Source organism: Mirounga leonina, unplaced genomic scaffold (assembly GCF_011800145.1).
Source record: "Mirounga leonina isolate KUSES-001 unplaced genomic scaffold, KU_Mleo_1.0 Mir_418, whole genome shotgun sequence".
NCBI lineage: Eukaryota > Metazoa > Chordata > Mammalia > Carnivora > Phocidae > Mirounga > Mirounga leonina.
The window spans coordinates 28,016,657-28,038,501 of record NW_023270739.1 but is presented as its reverse complement, the minus strand read 5'-3'; the positions used below and the strand labels follow the sequence as shown (position 1 = coordinate 28,038,501).

The window sequence follows — 21,845 nt, the reverse complement described above, 5'->3', positions numbered from 1 at the left end:
TACTTGTGGACCTGGGTGAAGTTAAAAAAAATTCCTTCACGGGGCGCCTGGGTGGCTCAGTTGGTTAAGCGACTGCCTTCTGCTCAGGTCATGATCCTGGAGTCCTGGGATCGAGTCCCGAATCAGGCTCCCTGCTTGGCGGGGAGTCTGCTTCTCCCTCTGACCCTCCCCCCTCCCCTCTTGTGTTCTCTCTCTCTCATTCTCTCTCTCAAATAAATAAATAAAATCTTAAAAAAAAAAAAATTCCTTCGCTATGGTCTCCTTAGAAAAAGTCACTACAACTGCTATTATAAAACTTAACCAACTGTTCTCTTGATATCAAATAAGATAAACAACAAAAAAGTTAATTTTTATTCAATAAAACATTACTTTCACTTAATAAGGAATAATGTACAAAGAAAGTTTTCAATGTACTGCTCTTAAGGAAGATTTAACAGCAACAAATATTAATATAGAAATTACTAAATATTATCATTATTGATCACAACATATCGGGATTGTGTGGGAATTAATAGACTATATGGTAAAGTTTTCAAAAGTTAATGATTCTGAAGTTTTGTTCAATTATTTTATTGTGCTTTTTCTGTTTTTACCTGTTTCAGATTTAGGACAGAAACCAGTGATACTTAAATATTCTTCATCAGGCCATTATTTCATTTATTAAACTTGCAGCAGAACCATGATAATATATGTAAGATACAGAAAATTTCAGCTCCAGACAATTCATTTGCCAATGATTCTTTAAAGGATTTGGAATAACTGCATATACCTGAAGTTGCAGCTCTTTTTCCTCTTTCTTGAGCCATTTGGCGAATTTTTTTTTTCAGATCGAGTCGTTCTTCCTCTAGACTCTCAATCTATAAAGCACAAATTATTAGAATTTCTTTTGGTTCAACCAGAAAATAACTAATTAACTATCATACTTGCCTCTTTCAAAAGAATCTGGTTTTCAGCTCTGTATTGCTGCTGTTTTAAGCTTTTGCTATTTCTAAATTCAGTTAAATCAATCATTGTCTTCGGTTCAAGGCCTAAAATAGAAAGCAGTATAATTAAAAACTTACCAACATTCAAATGAGCTATAAAAATTTCATATAGCAATTGGTTATCATCGAGCAAATGGTTACAATTTATTTAACCATCATCACTGAAGAATGGGATACTTTTGTGCAAGAATTTCCAGATATTTGAACTATAACCTTACAAGTCAACATTTTATCACAATTTTTAATAGAAATTCTGACAAAATATATCAGGATCTGTCTTCTTCTCCATGTTAGATCATCATGAAAGTACTAGAATGTATTAATTCAAAACAGAAGCTGTAGAATAAAACAGACTTGCGCTCAATTCCCACTTTCAATTATTAACTAAGCTGTAGGACTAATACTGCATTTCTTTCTTTCTTTCTTTTCTTTTCTTTTTTTTTTTTTGGTTTGTTGTCAAGAGTTTAAAAAATTAACCTATAGAAGGTACTTATTAGTCCAATGCCTGGCACATAGTAGTCATTACTAATATCAATATCAATTATATTACCACATGAGTCTGATTCCTCCATTGTTCCTGTTTCCTAACTTCCTATTACTAAGTAGATATGAAGATTGTCTTAAGCAAGTGTAAAACAAGATTTGGAGGCTTTAAAATACAGAAGGGGCACCTGGGTGCTCAGTCAGTTAAGCATCTGCCTTCAGTTCAAGTCATGATCTCAGGGTCTTGGGATCGAGCCCCAAGTTGGACTTGCAGCTCAGCGGGGAGTCTGCTTCTCCCTCTGCCCCACCCACTGCTGGTGTACTCTCGCTCCCTCTCTATCTCTCAAATAAATAAATAACATTTTTAAAAATAAAATAAAATACAGAAAATCTGGTGTTTGTGACAGCTATCTAATTAGCTCAGTCATCTTTAGCAACTTCCGGTTTGAAGTCAGCTGTGATCCAGTAGGTCAAGTTGATCAGAAGGCTAACTTGGGGTACTGGCATGATTCAGAGTCCTACTTAGATACATTTTCATAAATAAATCCTCTTCATAAAATATTTATTTTTCCTTCCTCTAGAGAATAGTTTTCACAGATGATCATTTTAGCTCTAAGAAAGCATTAACAGGTATTTACCAAGTATAATGAAATCAGTATTTAGATTTTTATTTTCACTTCAAAGTAGCAATTTAGATTAGACTGTCATAATTTAACATTCAAACGAGTAATACTAAATGAATTATTTCTTGAAATCAATATATAAACTCTCAAGCTATATTTACTAATTACTTCTTAGAATCAATAGTAACCTTAAAATACTCAACCAAAGTTAAATTTAAGCAGCATAAATCATAAAAGTACTTAACCAGTACTTCTAAATGTCCTCATGAATTCATCTGAACGAGAGTATTTTGCAAACCAAATGGGTCATACAGACCCTCCTTTGATGAGAAAAAGAAAGGGGGGAGTTAACTTCTAAATGTGGTATTAGTTTAGCAGACTTTCAGTTTTTAAACAAGCAATTATTACTTGAAGAGATGCCAGACTGAATAGAGCAGTGCTCCAGGACAGCCCACCCACCATCCCAACCCCATTAAATCCATAGTCCCACTTCAATCAGGGCAGCTCCAGTTTTGTTTTAAATATTTTTATAGAAGGGTTTATATGGGGGGGGAAACACATTCAACTATTTAAAAATAATATTACACAAAAAGAAAAATAAGAAATGACTCGACATTTAGGATTGATCAAACTATGGATCTTAAAAGATGACTTACCCACACGCTCCCTAAGTGCCTCATTTTCATCAAGGAAATCATTGATCTTCAACTCAAGTTTATTGATTTCCTTTGTTAATACTTCAATCTCTCGATCTCTTATTTTAATTTGGTTTTTACAATTCTTTATTTCAATAACAGCATCTTCTAAACCATATATTCCCTGAAAAATATCCAATCTAATTTAAGTATAATGTGGTTTATTTGAAAAATTATCAAATTTTTGAATTTATTTTCTTATTAAATCTGAGGGGAAGTACACATATATGTAAGATTTGTATCATGAAACTGTGCTTTTTATTGTGCTTTTAAAAAACAAATCCAGTAATATGATGGAAAATGGAACAGCTGAAACTTCCCAGTATAGCATCCTAATGACAAAGTGACTCAGAGAAAGACATATAAAACATCTAACAAGAGGAGACTGGGTTGCTCAGTCAGTTAAGCGTCCGACTCTTGGTTTCGGCTCAGGTCTGATCTGAGAGTTGTGAGATTGAGCCCCGAGGTGAGTTCCATGCTGGGTGTGGAGCCTGCTTAAGATTCTCTCTCTCTCTCTCTCTCTCCCCACCACCACCCTGCTCATGCTTGCTCTCTCTTAAAATAAATAAATTTATTAATAAAATAAAACTAAAATTAGTGAATGTTGACTGTATATAAGACCATGCTAGATGATTCAGGGGATATTAAGATAAATCAGATGTTCATACTGTCTCTAGGGGGCTTCTTACCCACCCCCTCAAAAAACAAACAAAAAAACATTTAACAAAATATAGGAAAGGAATAATAAGAGTGAATCAGTGATACCATTAGAATATATAAGTCATTAGTTACTTGACTTAGTGGCAAACAGATTTAAAAATACAAAAAGTACAAAGTAAGTACAAGACAGATGTGTGTTGGCACAGGAGGCAGCAAAACTGTCCCTGAAATAACTTCTGGCAAATAAACCAGCGGTGTCACATCTATAATGGTGGCATAATGACACCGATTACGAAGAAACTAAACTTGCTGTTTCACCAAAGCTGATTATCTGGGGCAAAATGCTTTGATCAAATGGCTAGAAAACAGTTCTCTCGCTGAAAAGTAAGTGCTGATCAAAAGTTTGAATAGGGCAGTACAAACCAACCAAGATAACCTTTATCATAAAACACTTCTGGAATGTTTTTGAAGGTACACAGTAAATGGCACGGAGCAGTGTGAGTGGCAAGAATAATCTAAGCTCCTTGATTGGCAAGATAAAAATACATACCGATTCATAATCTTTTAATCGCTTTAGAGTCTCAACTAGTTCTTTATCCTTTTCCCTAGCATCAGCCTCAGCCAGTTCAGCTGTTCTCTCAGCCTCTTTAGTTTTCTCTTCTAACATTTGAACCTTAGACTGAATTTTCATATAATGAGTCTGCTGGGAAAGAGTTGAAGCACCTACAGAGTAAAAAAAAAAAAAAAAAAATCATGAATTTATTGAACTGATTACTTATTCCTTTAAATCCCTGATTGCAATCCAATACAGGAAGCAGGAAAAGTGGTATGTCACTAAAAAAGTCCCTTTATTATTACAATTTTATATTTAAAAAATAAAATTTGTTTTCATTTTATTGATAGGACAAGCTTAAAAAGTTCAATAAAATCTTAGCTGAATAGTTACAGATTATATAAGATTGCAAAACACTGCTTTAAAAAGATTGATCATTGTGGCAAAAACTACTAGCTATCTGTTCCTAATGTTCAACCTTTGTCCACTGTAAGAGAAGAATGCAATTTTGGTTGGACACATGGACATATGAAATAAAGACTAAATTTCCAGTTAAACCCCAGCAGCTAGGTGTGGTCATATGACCAATGGTATATAAGCAGACAAGCCATGTGTGTATTTCAGGAAATGTTTTTAAAGAGGAGGAGTGAATCTTTTCTCTTTCCTCTTTCCTGCTAGCTGGAATACAGATATTAAGTCTGGAACTCAAACACTGAGAACATGCATGTTGAGACAGGCAGCGCAGCAAGTTACAGGATGCCTGATACCCGGTGTTTGTGCACGTATCACACCCAACCCCAAACTAGTCACCTCAACTTTGTTTGTATCATGGAAAAATACATTTCTATCCTGTTCAAATCACTGTTACATTTGATTTTTTCTGTTGCTTGCAGCTAAACTTAATAGCTAAAAAATCTCTACTTATATTTTCTTAACAAACTGTTGCTAGACCAAAATATAACATTCCCATATTGACACAAATCATTCTTATCCACCAAAAGTGTTCACTAATTTATAGAGTATGTATTAACGTATAAGCATTGGACTAGTGTGGGAAAGCATGCATGTTTACAAGAAATGGGCCCTGTTCTCTGGAGTGAAAAGCCTAGATGGAGAATGTGAGAGGCTGAGCTGTCCCTAGTGTCTACTCTTGCTTCTTCCACGTGGCCCGCCACAGTATATTTACTTGCCCATCCTTCAGTGTGTGCTATTTGCCTCTTGCCCCACCTCCTCTATCCTGCTGTTTGGGATGTGGACGTGAAGGTAGAGCTCCACTTTGGACAAGACAGATGAGGGCAACACACCGGATTGCCTAATTCTACACCATCACACAGGTGAGAAAAAAACTTCTATCTTGATTTTGCCACTATTTTTCAGATCTTTAGTTCTGACAGCTAAACCTAATCCTAACCAATGAAAGGAAAACACCATTAGCTGTCATATTTACAAGTTAACTTCAAGTATAGAGTATATTCTAGTACCCACACCTTCTGTGGACTTTAGGGGTCATATGACTATGGACTGACTGAAATGTCATTAGACAAGACCTCTTTCTTATCTGATAGCAGAGATCAACTGTCACTTTTTCTCCTGGTGGCCGGAATATGTAAAGCCCATGGTATCAGTCACCCTTTTAAAGCAGTTTAAACCACTGTCAAAGTATAAGTCTAATAAATACATATTACACACACACAGACAGAAATAAGTATAACAAGTGGGCCTTGTTGTTGGCTCAGCAATCATATTACATTTCCCTAGTCTGTTCACTCTTCCAGATGACCATTTTATACCTTCTCTTTTCTTCTTCTCTCTCCTCAAATTCTAACACATCTTCCCCTATCCTTTCAGTTAAGAACATTTCTGAGAAAAGAGAAGCAATCAGTACAGAAGCTCTACCTGCTCTCACCATCAGGTCATCTCCAGAGTCACCTGCATCTGTATCTACACACTCCACCTCCCTTCCTGTTACTATGGATGGATTCTTTGTGCTCCTAAGGCCGACTACCCCACTGGAACATTAGATCTCATCCCACTGCCTTCTCAAGGATATTGCTCCAGAAGTTCTCCCTCTCTCTCTCCTGCTTTATGAGTGCATCAATTTTCTTCTTTAATGGATCTTTCCTTTAACCTAGAAGCATGATTATTTCTTCCATTTTAAAGAGAAAAACACTTTTCCTCATACCCCTTTCCCTTCAAGTTACTACTCCATTTTTCTCCTTCCCTTCACACAAACAGTCCTCAAAGCAGTCTCTAGATTGTCCTATGTCATCTCTATCCATTTTCTCTTAAACCAAAAGTGGCCACTGCTAAGTCCACTGGTTAATTTTCAATGCTTGTCTTGATTTATCAGCAGCATTGAATACAGCTCTAAACATGGTTGCTTATTCTCTTCCTTGATGACATTCCTCATGTGGTTTTTCAGGACTCTACATGTTCCTGATTTTCCTCCCACCTAGAATCCTTTGGTTGCTCCTTTTCATCTCCCCAGCCTCTAAAGTCAAAGTATCCCTGGGCTCAATCTTTGCATTTTTCTTCTTAACATTTGTTCCTTTGATGATCTCAGCCAGCCTCATGACTTCAACTACCATTTTTAGGCATATGGTTCCCAAATTTATATCTTTACCCTTGACTGTTACCCTAAACCTCAGACTTCTATATATACAAGTGCCTATTTAATACTTTCAGAAGTCTAATAAGCATCTCAAACTTAATATGTCCTGTTTAACTAAGTCCCTGATCATTTCTAAACTTGCTAGAAACACAGTCCTCCCCAGTGTTCAGAACAAAAGTCCTGATAACTCTCTCACATCCTACATCTGATCTGTTAGCAAACTGCATTTCTATCACCTTCCAAATACATTCTGAACTGACTACAACTAATAACTCTACTGCTACCTCCATGCTCTAAGCTACCAGCACCTTTCCAGATTATTCCAATAGTCTCATAACAGGTTTGCCTGCTTCTGTCCTTACCACTCCTGTGATCTATTGCAGACACTGCCTAAGTCAAATTATTTCACTCCTGTCTTCAGAAACTTTCTTTGGTGCTTCTTCTCACTTAAAATAAAAGCCAGAGTCCTTATAGTGAACTGTTAAATCTCTATATGACATGGCCCCTGGTTACCTCTCTGATCTCATGGCCTACTACTGCCCCATCTGCCCACCGTTCCAGCCACAAGGGCTTCTTTGTTGTTTTTCAACACACCCGGTATACTCCTACTTCAGTGCCTTTACACTTATTCCCACTGTTTAGGGACATCTGCACGGCTTACTACTTCACTTCCTGAAAAGTGTTCAAGTGTGGCTCAATGCGGCTTTTGCCTCACTATCTAAATTATAACGGCACCTCCAACTACCACCACCATTATTTCACTTACACACACACACGCAGAGAAACTCACTAGCTATTTACCTTTGTGCCTTACTTTTTTATCTTCTGCAATTATGTTAAATAGGTCATGAACTCATCATGAATAGTTTGCATTAATGTGTCCTGGTATAACTACAGTATGTAGTGCTGCGGAAATAGAAGACCACTGCTATTTCAAGGGCTCATGTTCAGGTGTATAGCAAGGTAGTATGTCCCAGGGTAGGTAGAGTAAAATGAGACATTAAATTGGGTGAAGTTCATTCAAATGCTGACGAGTCAAATGACTTCTGAAAACTCTCTGCAATGCTGCTACACTGATCAAAATTTTATTCTATTATTAATTATTAAGTATCTATTATTATATATTATTAATTATTAAAAAGGGGATAAATAACTATACTCAATTATATCACCATTTTTCATTTCTTTCATATAACTAATATGGTAATAAAGGTTAATGTAATTTTCATTGCAAAAAAATTACAGAAAATATCTCCATCACTTACAAATTTAAACACTAGTAATATATGTAGCTAATATACTAGTTAATATATGTAAGTCATTTTTAAAAATGATAAAATTCAAAAAGAAAAATCAATAATATATCTATTGACATAATTTAATAAAAATAAAATACTTATAAAATTGAATGGTACATAAAATAACTTTATATGCTTATTAAACATTAATTACCTTTGTTTCTTTGAAGCTCATTTTTCAAATCTTCAATAATGAAAGTATTTTTTTCCATTTCTTTTGTATATTGTTCTACTTGCTCAGTGAGCATCTTAATTTGACTATCTCGTTCCTGTATACCCTATAAAATATTTTTGAATATTACATATTATTTCTTCATGGGTATTAACATACATTTTAAAAGTAAGGAAAAAAATCGGTCTTATGTTTCTTCAACAAGATTGTAGAATATGTATTTTTTGGGTCAAAACTATGTCCTTTACTACTCTGTATACCGCAACTGCACAACAATGTTAGATACACTGATGTCACTCTAATACTTACAGATTGATCTAATGGCTAACATCCTGGCAAAGGGAATTCCAGAACTCTCTAATATTTATGGCTTCTTCTGACTTCTTTCATGCTACCGTTCCTCATGACCCACCCATTTCCATCTTTTGCCCTGTAGTACTTCATTCCAAATATTGTCCCTTGCAATTGTTCTTATCCTCCAAATACTTCCCAAATTTCCCTCTTTATTCCGGACTGTGACTATAGAGCACAGACGAGGGAAGTACACCTTCTACATGAATATATTTGTACTAAAAATAAAATTTAATGTAATACAGCCAAATTATAATGACACTTTCAGCTTTTTCACATTATACAGGATATTTCAGCACCAACAAATAATATAATAAATGTTAATAAGAGTACTAGGATATTTTTAAGTTTCTAAAAGTTTTTAAGTTTCTTATTAAATAATTCCCAATCAAAACAATATGTCTATTATCTGAATCAACACAGAAAAACACACAAAATAATTCTATTCCTAACTCTAAACTTAATTCTAATTGTTTCTTGGGATTGGATTTCAAAAGACTTTATTATATACCCAATAGTGTAAGCCACTAGGTTAGACACATTGTCTACTTTAACAAACCAAATTTTGAGAAGGTTTACCTGTTGTAGAGCCATAACGTTACTTTTATCAGCATCAAGCTGGGCATTTTTCAATTTCTCCCTCAGGTTATGTAACATTTGCTGATATTCAATAATTTCATCATCTTTAGAAGACAAAATTAACTAGATATAAACAACATAGGATCTGTTACATAAGAGGAAAATTAATAAACCATTTTTCACTTATGGCAACTACTCTAATATATACCATTATATTGGTATTAGCAGATACCAGAAAATGCAGGAAATAAAATTCACTTTGAAGTAAGTATCAGCAACTATTTGCATAATCATTTGTTCCTTTTGGATGTACAACCTTAAGTTCAAATAAGAAATAATTCAAAAATATACAGTATAATTTTTGCTGTTTTAGAAATTCAATCTTTAAACAATCTCAAGTTTTTAAAACCTATTCCTAAATAAGAATTATAAATACCTTCATGCAACTACCAGGAAGTTTTGTACAATTAATTTTTATAGAGAAAACCTTAAAATGCCACTGAATGAAGGTGTCTTGTGTTCTTTGCTAGAAGAACCAAATACCAAAATAAACTTATAATTTATAAATTTATCACATATCCAATAAAATAAGATTTTTAAGAACTATTTCTAAATTTCATATTAGAAAACATGTTTGTAAGTGTCTAAAAACTGAAAAATGAACAGCTTTTTCAAATATTTAAGCATAACAATAACTAAAGCAAGGACACATGTTAGAAATAGATTGATCAATATAAACAGAGAATCCAAAAATAAATTCAAGTTCAACAAGCATGTCGTATGTAATAAATACGAAACCGTATTTCAGTAGGAAAAAGATAAAATGTTCAATAAATAATGTTTGGACACAGAATAGGTCTGTTGCATCCATACCTCACTCTCCATGACAAAATTAATTACATATGCTTTAAAGACTTAAATGTAAAAGATGAAACTAGGAGGTACCAGAAGAAAATAGAGGAAACAACTTTATACTCAGAACGCTAATTATGACACAAAGTTCAAAAGCCACAAAAAAATAAACTACATAATACAAAAAAAAAAAAACTTCATAGTGACAATACCATAAAGCCAAAGACAAGTGTCAAAACTGGAGGTATGTATTTGGATATATATGACAACTTGTAGCAATTTAATCCACGTATTGGCAAAATAACAAATACACGAAGATATTCATTGTAACATTGTTTCTAATACCAAACATCAGAAACCTGCTAAATATCACATAATAGGGTAGCACTTAAATAAATAACATACCTACAAAGAAAAATTACAAAGCCATTAAAAAGAACAAAGCAATACTATATATACTGATATAAATAATTCCTAACAATACTAAGTGAAAACAAAATAAAGTGCAAAAGAATACATATACTACCATCTCTCCCCCCAAAATTAAATAGGATGTAAAAACTTCTCTTTTCCAGGGGTCAGTAAACTCAATCAAAGGTCAGATTTGGTCTGCTCCCTGTTTTTGTCAAGTCTTATTGCAAAACAGCCTTGCTCATTCATTTATGTATGCTGTATGTCTGCTTTCATGTTATAATAACAGAGTTTAGTTACACCAGAGACCAGAAGGTCTAAAATATTTACTCTCTGCACTTCTTACAGAAAGTTTACTGACGCCTGATTGATTCTACAGGGCATCACTGTCACCACTACTGCTTTTGTTTAAAATGTAGGTTATCTGAACTTCCCAGATAACCAAATCCAAAGAGCCAACAAGATTTATGTGAACTCTGTTAGAAACAATGACTACAAAAGTGATAGCTTTTAAAATTAGATTTATTCAGAATTGCTTTAGACTTTTTTCAAAATATACAGTCATCATAATCCTAGCTTCTGACATGGGAAGGCCAGAGGATTTGGTTGGGGTTGGAGAGTGGGGAGGAGCAAGAAAGGTGTATTTTGAAAAAACTTCTCAAATGATTCCGAAAGGTCCCCTTCCTTACTCCCATTCCCACTGGAAAACCAATAGTTGGATTGGTCTGAAGAAAGGAGAGTTAGAAAAACTAAAATTAGCCAGGAACTATATATACTTAATACAAGGTAACTATGAGTTATGTAAAAAAATTTAAATTTTACTTAGAGTTATCTATTTTAGATGACAAATAAGTTAAGTTTTAGACTTACACTACACATAGGCTAGAGGACTACACAGGAGAGACTGCTTAGTGCTTTCCTAACTAGGACAAAAATTGCCCAATAAAAATGTCACTAACTACCATAAGGCCTTTAAAGAAAACTAAGACTAAGAAATTGAAATCAAAAATACAAATGAAAAACCATTAGATCAACTGAAAAAAGCACCTTCCATTCTTCTACTTTTGCACTGACAGCAGCCATGACTGGATCATCTTCTTCATTTTTTGCTTTCAGAAGATCTGTAAGCTCCTGCACCTAAAAGGCAATAACTGTTTCAAGAATTGTTGCAAAATAGTGCAATATATACATATTTGTTAGATATGCATATTTACACATATATTACACATACACAGTATACATACTCATACACATATATGTGTATACATTACCAATGCATATTCATTATTGGAGCAGTTCTGTAGTTAGAAGTGGTATTTAATGGTTTCTGTATCATTACAGATGTCTAATTATTTGTCATTACTAGAGAATTATATTTTTGAGCATTATTCTATTTTTACACTAGTTTAATACCATGTAAAAAAATGAGCAATGTATGGGCGCCTGGTTGGCTCAGTTGGTTGAGCGACTGCCTTCGGCTCAGGTCATGATCCCAGGGTCCTGGGATTGAGTCCCACATCGGGCTCCCAGCTCAGCGGGGAGCCTGCTTCTCCCTGTGACCCTCTCCCCTCTCATGTTGTTTCCCTCTCTCTCACTCTCTAATAAATAAATAAATAAAAAATCTTAAAAAAAAAAAAGAGCAATGTATTGGTTTTCTCATATTTATAGTGTATTTATTTTACGGTATAAAACTTAACTTCAGGTCCACAGGACTTCTAAGCATCTTTAGTAGAAAATCCCCATATTTATTAGTTTTCCAGGACTGCTGTCTACACATTCATTCAGGTATCAACTACAAGGTATGCGTAGGGGCATTAGAGAAAACACATATGGACAAACATGTCAGCATGGCAACATGTTACAGTAAAACGTATATTACAGCATAAGACAGAAATTCATATCTTAGAAAGTTAAAGTACTTTTAGTTTCACATAAATAGTAATGATACGATATGAAGTCTGCACGAATGAGTTACTCTAACAGCAATTCTTACTTGAAGCCGGTAATGATCATTTTCTTTTTTTAATTGGTCCATTATGTTATCTGTTTGATGGACAAGAGCTTTCATCCTGTTATACTCATCAGTCATCTTTTCCATCTCCTGTACAGACTCTTCTAGATTTTTTCTCATTTCTTGATTCTGAACTTCAATTTTTTCATTAGCTTCTGTTAAAGTCTAATAAAGTTAAAGACACTATGGTTAACTTAAGAAACTGAAATTTAAACTAAATTAAACAGAGTCCTACGTGCCTGCTGAAGAATAGAGAATTCTTTAGAGATCTGTAGTAGCAATTGCTTTTGACCAATTAAATCAAATTAAATATCAAGCAAATTGTATCTAAAAAGCTTTGTTCTTCTTAATGCCCAAGATAGGCATATAAAATGAATGAATCGTAAGATTTATAACTTTAAAGACGCAATTTATTTCATGTTTCCAAATGCATAGTTGCAGATTTCTACTACAGAATTTAAATGTAGGGCCAAATACTAGGTTTATATTAATGAAATTGAAGTTTTATAAGAATCATTGCCTTGAACTGACTTCTATTTTACCTGAATTTCATCCAGATATTGGACAAGTTCATAGTTTTTTTTAGACAATTGTGATCGGTAGTCACTGTCTTCTCCTCTTCGTGATAAAAGTGTTTCTTTTTGTGAATCTATTTGTTTCTGATAGTCAATAATATCCTGACGAAGCTGCTCGTTCTGAAGGCAGACCAAATACAATATTCTATATTAAGAAACTATGCATAGAAACAAAATTTCATCCTCTAAATAGTTGATCTCAAAACATATCTTTAAACTCCCAAGGTCTCACCACCCTTAAAGTCTCACCTTTTTCTTTAGACGTTTGTTCTCCAGAAAAGAACAGGAAAAAGATAATTAGAAATGAGTAAGATGATACATAATTAAAATTAAGAATGAAATTAAAACAAAAAAGAGAAATTTTAGAAGGAGATATTATTTTGGATAATCAAAGAAAGCAAGAATATTCATTATCAACCAAAACAAAGAATATTTTGGTTATGTTAATAAGATAAGAACTCTTATAAGGATAAACAATGTACAAACATTATTTGGCTCAGAAGAACCAAATAATAAAGAACTTATAAGATTTCATGAGAAACAAAACATTTAAAAGAATACTGGGTAAAATAAGAGAAGACAGAAATCCAGTTATTCAGTTAATTAGCAAAATAACAAAGAATGGCTTATGAAACAAAGCAAAATTTACCCACATAAAGTAAGAGATGAATGTAGTACTTAATGGCCTCAACTTTCAATTTATTTTCTATTTCCCCGAGACAAATTCATATCATAAAATCAGGCAGCTTAATAGCATCAGTTACTTAGAAGGTTCTAGTTGTGGTTAGAGTATAAATTTATGAAAACTTTTTAACAAGTAACTTTGTTGAACTACCACAACTACTAAAATTTTTTACCAACCTCTCTTCTTAATTTGCTGTTTTCATTTTCTGCTTCCTCATTTCGAAGAGCCAACTAAAATAGGAAAAAAAATAATGTTCAGCAGTAATTCAATATAAAACCAGGTTTTCGGCTGATCAATTTAAATTTTACATTCTCTCCAATGAAGTAGAGAATGATTAACTACTAAGGACTCATGTTGATCAAAGACATGAATAATAAACCAAAACTTGTGAAATCTAAGGATTATAAAAAACAGGTTGAGTTTAAAAGATTTAAAAAAAAAAAAACTAAAACCAAAACTCTAACCAAAGGATACAGAAACAAAGCAATAAACAAATTACCCCCCCCAAAACCTAATGAGTAATTTTCTGTCCAAGATCTTTAATATTTTGCAGTTCTTCTATGTCAGAGCTAGAATATACTCTTTGCTCTGGTGAGCATTTAAATTACTTAGAAATATAAGGCAGCACAACATAATGGTTAAAAAGAAGCAATCTGAAATCAGACTGGCCCAGGTTTATATTCTTTGTCCATTAATCTCTGGTAGAGTATGAACAAGTGATTTACCATCTCTTAAATCCAATTTTCCCATCTCATATGTTGATGTAAAAATTAAGTATAATGTATATGAAGTCCTTAGCACAATGTTCAGTGCAGGAAATAACAAAAAACTATGGAGCATGTTCCCCTCCTCTCATAAATGATTTCATTTGTGACTCTTTTGTTTCCCAAAACAGGCAAATACTATAACTATTATCACAGATTTTTTTCATCCATTGTCCAAACCCCATCCCTCTTACGGCCTTTCACTTTTCTGCTTTTCTCCCTAATTCAAGGAGAAAGCAAAATTCTCAGTGGTTTGCAATTAAAACATAGTTAAAAGTCTGTAATAAATAAGCAAATGCAGTATGTGATCCTTGATGGAACCTTGGATATTGGGTGGAGGGACTATGAAAGGCAGTATTAGGCCAATAGAAAAAAATACAATTACAGACTAGATATTAGATAAGAGTATTGAATAAAAATAAATTTCCTGCATATGGTAATTATATAGTGGTTATGTTACAGAATACTCCTCTTTTTTCAGAGACATGCTGAAATATTTCAGTGTGCAGTATCATAATATCCACAGTTAACTCTCAAATGGCTCAGCAAAAATAAAGAGAAAAATATGTGTATATAAAGATACTGATGGAGAAAGTAAATGTGGCAAAATTTTGACAACTGGTGAATCTATATGAAGAGCATAAAATGTTTATTCCTTTTCTTACAATATTTATGAAGGTTTGATAGTTTTCAAAATAAAAAGTTTAGGGAAAGTTTATAATAAAATGCAAAATGCTATAAAAATCTCCAGAGTTTACCTACTACTATCATCATCATCGTCACCTGGGAATTAAGGAACAGTCCCACTGTGTTTTGAACTGGAAAATTTTAACAAGGCAAGAGATGTCAAGAACTTAACACTGAAGCATTTAGCACTACTGATGCTCTTTTCCCTTAGTTTTTCAAACATTACATTCTTGAGTTTTGTCTTTTCTTGTGCCGTTCCTTGAAGCACTTCTTCCTATTTCATTAGACATTTCTCAGAGATCTCCCTTACAGTCATTTCTATGGCTTCATAGCTATGTTCTTAATTCACAAATATTCATCATCCACCCAGTGTCTTTCATGAATTCCAAATCCAGTTATCCTTTTTGAATATGCCCACTGTGACCTCAAACTCAACATGTACAAAAGTGAAAACTGAAGTAATAATTACACACTTTCTAGTTCCTTTTGTGTCTCTACTTAAATGACAGTCTCCTTATGCAGTGGCCCAATGCAGAAAACTCTCCATTCCTCCCTCTCCTCTGACAACCAATCAATCATTCACCACATCCAATTACACCCACATCTCTAAACGTGTCTATATCCCTTAATCCCTTGAGTCATGACTTTAATTAGCCCATCATCAGCACCTGCCTGAATTAACAGCAATGTCTCCTTACTATACTTAGTCCCCTTCAATCCACTCTCTGTAAAGCTGAATAAACTTCAAAAGTAGATCTGATCATGATATTCTTGTATTCAAAATTTTTATTGGCTCCTCTTAGGAAAAACACCCAATTCCTCAGGAACTGGCCTGTGCTTATCTCTCCAGAGGATCACAAATGTTTAAACTAGGAAGGCAGGATAGTACAGTGGTTTAGAGCATAGATTCACTGAGTAAGTTTGGACTCAAATCCTGGTTTTACCACTTATTTCTGTAACCGTGAACAATTACTTACCCCTCCTGTGTCTCAGTTTCCTTATCTATAGCATGGAGAAATGTTACCTATCTCATGATAAGTATGAAATGAGGAACAATGAATCAGTGCATATAAAATATCTGGCACACAGTAAGGATTCTACACTAGCTATTTTTACCTATATTTCAGCCAAAATGAATAACTGTAGTTCCCTGAATTCACCATGCCATCTCTTCCCTCCAGATCTTAACAATGCTGTATCTTCAGGCCAGAATGCCCTATCTTTAACCACCACGTATGTGTATACTCCAACCCTTTGCCAGACTACTACTTCAGGTCTCAGTTTACAAATCACTTCCTGAACCTCAAGACTGATTTAGGTAACCCTCCCCAGAGTATCCTCTGTTATATTTATTATTTGCAATGAATATCAAAAAGTAGGGTATCATTGCCCTTTGTATCCCTAGTACCTAACCGTTTCTGGCAAGCTATAAAATACTCCATAAAGTGAATGACTGGTTAAGGGCAAAGAAGAAATTGCCAACAACTCATATTCCATCTCAAGGAATCTAGCAACTGGAATGGTACACAGGCCATATATTCAAGTTTTCTGTGTTTGTACCTATGAATAAAAGATAGCAGTCTAAGAAGAATGGACATGGTACTTCTGATTAGCTAAGGGTGCATGGTATGAATGACAAAAAGTTGATTAATATATGGGCTAGACAGAAGAACAACAGTCCAGAAAACCACAGATATCCCCCTAATAAGCAATTTTATTACTGTATGTCATAGGTTGAATCCTTAATGATTAAGAAATCCATAGGTCTGTTATGTTTTATTGAGTCAACTAAACAGACAATCCTCTAAGAACTTATTTCTAACCTTTAGGTGGCATCAATCCATACTTTTTTCACCACAAAAATGGTATGGATAGATCACCTTTGCATGAATCTTCTAAATTACGTAAGAAAATAGATATATCAAGAATAGGCATGTTTTTCCTTACAAAATCAATTTATAACAAATTCTTTAAAATAGCAACACCTTATAATCATTGTTGTCTACTTAAAATTTACCACCTTCTATTTTTTAGAGAACAATGGACAAAATAAAATTATTAGGATGTAATAAAATATTGACCTAAAGGACACAAAGGTAGAAAAAGCTTTTGGGAATCAGGGATGGGACAGTTACCACACTAAGGCAGCAGATTTTATATAAGTTTACTGACAGGTGAGGCAAAATAGGACACATGCTGTTTTCTGACAGGAACTCACAAATTCAGCTGCAAAAAATTTTTTCCTCAAACTAAATTTAAGTGACCACTGCACGAATTATTTTATAAATAATGAAGAATAACATAAAAGGCAATAACTATATTTGTATAAAAGATAAAATGTACTTTAAAATATACACTGATTTATAAAATATTGGCATTAACACGACTTCTTAAGAACCTATATTTTTTTACATATAGGTATTTATTGCACAAAGCGAGGTACTCCCAAAAACAAGAAATTTGATTTAAAGATGTGTTGACAACATGAACAGTGAAACAAAACCTGAGAGGTAAGTATACACCAATTCTCACATAAAACATACAATTGATAGTTACCATTATAAAAAGTATAATCAGGTGTTTTTAGGTAACTTGATCAGTTAAAATTTATTGAGGAAAGTGTGCCTTACTTGTTCATTAACCTTCTTCTCTTTCTCCAACTCCTTTTCCATGTCCTCCAATTCTCTATCTTTTTGTTCCAACTGTTTTTCAAGTTGGCGAATTTCGTCACGTAAAAACCGAGTGTCACGTCCACCTGCAGACTGCTGGGCCATCTTAAAGTAATAAAACAGAAGTATAAATCAGTCCCATTATAATTGGAGAATCAACAACAAATTGACTTTAAATTTGTATTATAATTAGCACCAGATGTTTAAAATCATGTTAGCTTAAGAACCTGTTTTGTAAAATTGTGTATTTAAGCTTTAGTTTGCAGACTGACAAGCCCTTAAGCTTCTTCTGAGCCACCCACAGCTCTGAATTGACTGTCAATCGCTCAGGCTCTATTATATCCATTGAGCCACAGACACCAGACTAAACTGCACAAGCAGAGAACAAAGGCAATGAACTATCAAGGCTTGTCCTGAGCATCACAACTCTGAAACCAGGCTACAAACCAGCAGGGACTCCACCCAGTCATTGACTTCTGGTGACTTTATTTTTTTTTTTAAACATTTTTACTTATTTGAGAGTGAGTGAGTGAGAAAGAGGAAGAGAATCTGAAGCAGACTCTGCACTGAGCACAGAGCCCGATGTGGGGCTTGAGCCTACAGCTGCGAGATCATGACCTGAGCCAAAACCAAGAGTCGGACACTCAACTGACTGAGCCACCCAGGGAACCCGACTTGTGGTGCTCTTAACCTGCCCTTTCCCTCATACCCTATTTAAATCAATGCTGTCCAACAGGACTTTCTGGGATAATGGAAATGTTCTCTGCATGCCTGAATACCGTAGCCACTATCTACAAGTGGCTTTGAGCACTTGAAATGTGGCTACTGCAACTACAGAACTGAATTTTTAATTTTTATTGTAATGAATTTAAATGTATAGCGACAAGTGATTAGTGTGTCTGTACTGGATGGCCCAGACTAAGATTACCTTGAAAATCTTGTGCCAGATTGGGGCACCTGGCTGGCTCAGTAGGTAGAGCATTCAACTCTTGATCTCAGGGTCATGAGTTTGAGACCCATGTTGGGGGTAGACTTTACTTAAAAAAAATCTTGTGGTAGATTAAATCCATTTCATTCCATATTCCTGTTATTTGGGGTCATGGTCCAAAATGTATCCTTTAGTTATCTACCTGTCTCACATTCATCTCTTTACTGTACAGTTGTGATACTTCTATATATTAGTTTTCTCCCTCTTTTCCTCCTTCAGAAAACTTTCCTTTGTGCTCTCAAAAATCTTCTTTCAAGGTAAATTAATATTTTATACTCTTAGCCCTTTTACTAAATCATGCTCCCCATCTCCCTCCTTAGCTGCAATTTGGTTTCTTTAGTATACTAAATCCTTTGGAACTCTTTTAATTGGGAGAGGCTCATTCTTTCACATCCCAAGACCTCAAGGGCAAGAGAAGGTGTTGATTTACTTCAACCTGCAACTTCCAGGCTATCATTCCTCCACCATCTTGTGAAAACTCCAGTTGCTATGAATTCTATATGATATCCAGCTATCTAATCCCTACCTACTCATGTAGCAGTAAACTACTAACTTCCCAATTGCTCCCTCTCAAAATTCATTGAGAATTTTTGGCACATGGCTCATAGTGTTTCACTAAAGCCCCCCTAAGCAGTTTCCACATCCATATAACTTTCATTCTAGTCTCTCTCTATTTTTTTACATGCTTCTTGAATTCACTATAGCCTCCCACTCTCATGCCCACACCAGAACCTTGTCCCAGTGGAAACATTTTCTCATGATTCCTAGTATACCTCCCTCTGACCTCATAGGACCCTCTAATCCCTTGACTTGTCTCTAACCTCTCCCACCATTCAAATCTTGATTTACCCATTCAGCTGAGATTTCATAATCATTACTTATCACTTCAACCACTTTCTTACCAATATCTCCCACTACCCTGTCCTTCTATTCTACAGTAGCTGCCTGGCTAAATACTAACAGAATCAATCCAACTTCATAATTCATTTAATAAGTATATATTGAGAATGGTTGATATTTTTCTAGGAGATGGATATATAGTATGGAATAAAAAATAACTCATCCTAGTTTACAGAGTTAGTAAGTAAAAGAATCAGGATTTGAATTCAAATTGTCTGACTCCAGATAACCCTAATCTCCAGCTCATTCTCCACTATATTTCAAGCTTAATTTTCCTTAAACTTTAACCACACATCTTCCACTCTTATTTTTAGCAAATGGGCTTTCCCTCCAACCTCTCAACTTCCAGGTATTCAATCTACAAACATAAAATCTTCTGTATACATCCACATTTCCTACTACAAAGGAAGAAGGTCTTTTCTTTTAAAGGCTAACTCATTTATATCACATTCCTTCCCACATTCTCAGGAATCTCAATGTATTCAGTTCCTTAACAATATATTCATATTTTGGCTCTTAGCTTTCTCAAAAGCTACTTCTTCTGCATATCCTTCCATCACTATTCCTCAAATTCCCATGTGCCTCCACTCCAGTTCAGTTACTAGTAATCTTCTGTATACCTTTCTAGACTAAGCCTCAGGTTACTGATTTTTTTCTTTTCTTTTAAGTTTTATTTATTTGAGAGAGAGAGAGAGAGCACAAGCAGGGGGAGCAGCATGCATAGGGAGAGGGAGAAGTAGGCTCCTGGCTGAGCAGGGAGCCCAAAATGGGGCTTGATCCCAGGACCCTGGGATCATGACCTGAGCCGAAGGCAGCTGCTTAACCAACTAAGCCACCCAGGCACCCCTACGGAATGTTTTTATTTTGTTCATAATTGGATGTTCAATCCTAAGAATTTAAGTATTCTTAAACTTAAGAATTTACATTACATGTAAAATATCTGTTGAACAACTAATTATGAACACAATATCATTCTTGTGATTTTTTCCAGCCAATGATATAAAATTTTAAAAATAATTCAAAATAATAAAATTAACAACAATTACACCCTAGGTAATACAAAAGGACATACCTCCAGTTCATTTTCCAGTTTCATTACTTTAGTTTTTAATTGATTTTCTATTAAAAAAAAAGTTTCAATTGGTCAGATTTATGTCAAAACAAATTTTTAAATAAACTTCAAGTAATAAAATTGTTAAAGATTCCATCAAGATTATAAGGTAATATAAGAAAAAAATAACTTTCATACCTCATCCATGAAATAAGAGTTCTAGAAATGTCTTTTAAAATAAAGTGAGTATATAAATTTTATAGAGTATATTAAAGAGAATCCCCTATTTAACACTATGATAAAGTTTTCCAGGGTGTTTACCAAATTTTGCTTGTTCTTCTCCAGCTTTTTCAACTTCCTCCAAAGCTAGCTCTACTTCTTGAGCTTTCATCTAAACATAAAAAAGAAAGGTTATTTCAATTATATCTTTACATAAGCACTGAAAATGAGGATTTTGTTTCACTTGCTTTCCCAATATTTAGTGCCTTCAATGCCTGGGATATGGAGACTTTCAGTAAATATTTGTTGAATAGACGATTTTCTTACTTAAGGATATAATTCCTAGATTCCTAACAGCTTGAAATATCTTTGATTCCTCTTTTTCCTTCGTCTTATATCCAGTACTGTAACTTTTCCCTTTGTAATGTTTTCTACTTTTTCTTTTACCATTGTCATTATTTTAGTCCATAATCTTCTGTCTAACCTTCACAATGTTATGTCTAAATGGCTTCAATTCCCTTCAGTTTGTCCTATTAACATACCTAATTTAGCCTTCCTAAAGCATACTTTTGTTATTACCAGTTGTGGCTCGAAAACCTCTAATGGCTCCTCATTGCTGATAGTATAAAATACACCTGTATTACCCTTGACAGCCTACTGCAAGCTATACCCAACATTTGTTTCCTCTATAACCTACTATAAATTTTCTGCACCTGTCTCAACTGTAAAGAATAAGCACATTTTTTTAAAATTAATTTATTTATTTTTAATTTTATTTTATTATGTTAGTCACCATTCATTGCATCATTAGTTTCTGAGGTAGTGTTCCATGATTCATTGTTTGCATATAACAGCCAGTGCTCCATTCAACACGTGCCCTCCTTAATACCCATCCCTGGGTTAACCCATCCTCCCCCAACCCCTCCCCTCTAGAACCCTCAGTTTGTTTCTCAGAGTCCATAGTCTCTCATGGTTCGTCTCCCCCTCCGGTTTGCCCCCCTTCATTTTTCCCTTTTTTTTTTTTT

At 34.3% G+C, this 21,845-nt stretch overlaps 1 protein-coding gene across 1 annotated transcript in view; it reads right to left on the bottom strand.

The window, feature by feature from the left end:
* The window catches only part of CEP290 (centrosomal protein 290), an 85,219-nt gene that overhangs the window by 61,565 nt on the left and 1,809 nt on the right, over positions 1 to 21,845 (bottom strand). Inside the window, exons 5-17 of the mRNA XM_034987874.1 lie at positions 20,923 to 20,992; positions 20,623 to 20,669; positions 17,624 to 17,767; positions 13,719 to 13,772; positions 12,825 to 12,977; positions 12,265 to 12,447; positions 11,319 to 11,408; positions 9,009 to 9,131; positions 8,061 to 8,184; positions 3,995 to 4,167; positions 2,746 to 2,908; positions 928 to 1,028; positions 770 to 857 (exon numbers count right to left, since the gene is read on the bottom strand). Coding sequence (XP_034843765.1) covers positions 770 to 857; positions 928 to 1,028; positions 2,746 to 2,908; positions 3,995 to 4,167; positions 8,061 to 8,184; positions 9,009 to 9,131; positions 11,319 to 11,408; positions 12,265 to 12,447; positions 12,825 to 12,977; positions 13,719 to 13,772; positions 17,624 to 17,767; positions 20,623 to 20,669; positions 20,923 to 20,992 — 1,513 coding nt within the window. The remainder of the gene's footprint in view (positions 1 to 769; positions 858 to 927; positions 1,029 to 2,745; positions 2,909 to 3,994; positions 4,168 to 8,060; positions 8,185 to 9,008; positions 9,132 to 11,318; positions 11,409 to 12,264; positions 12,448 to 12,824; positions 12,978 to 13,718; positions 13,773 to 17,623; positions 17,768 to 20,622; positions 20,670 to 20,922; positions 20,993 to 21,845) is intronic.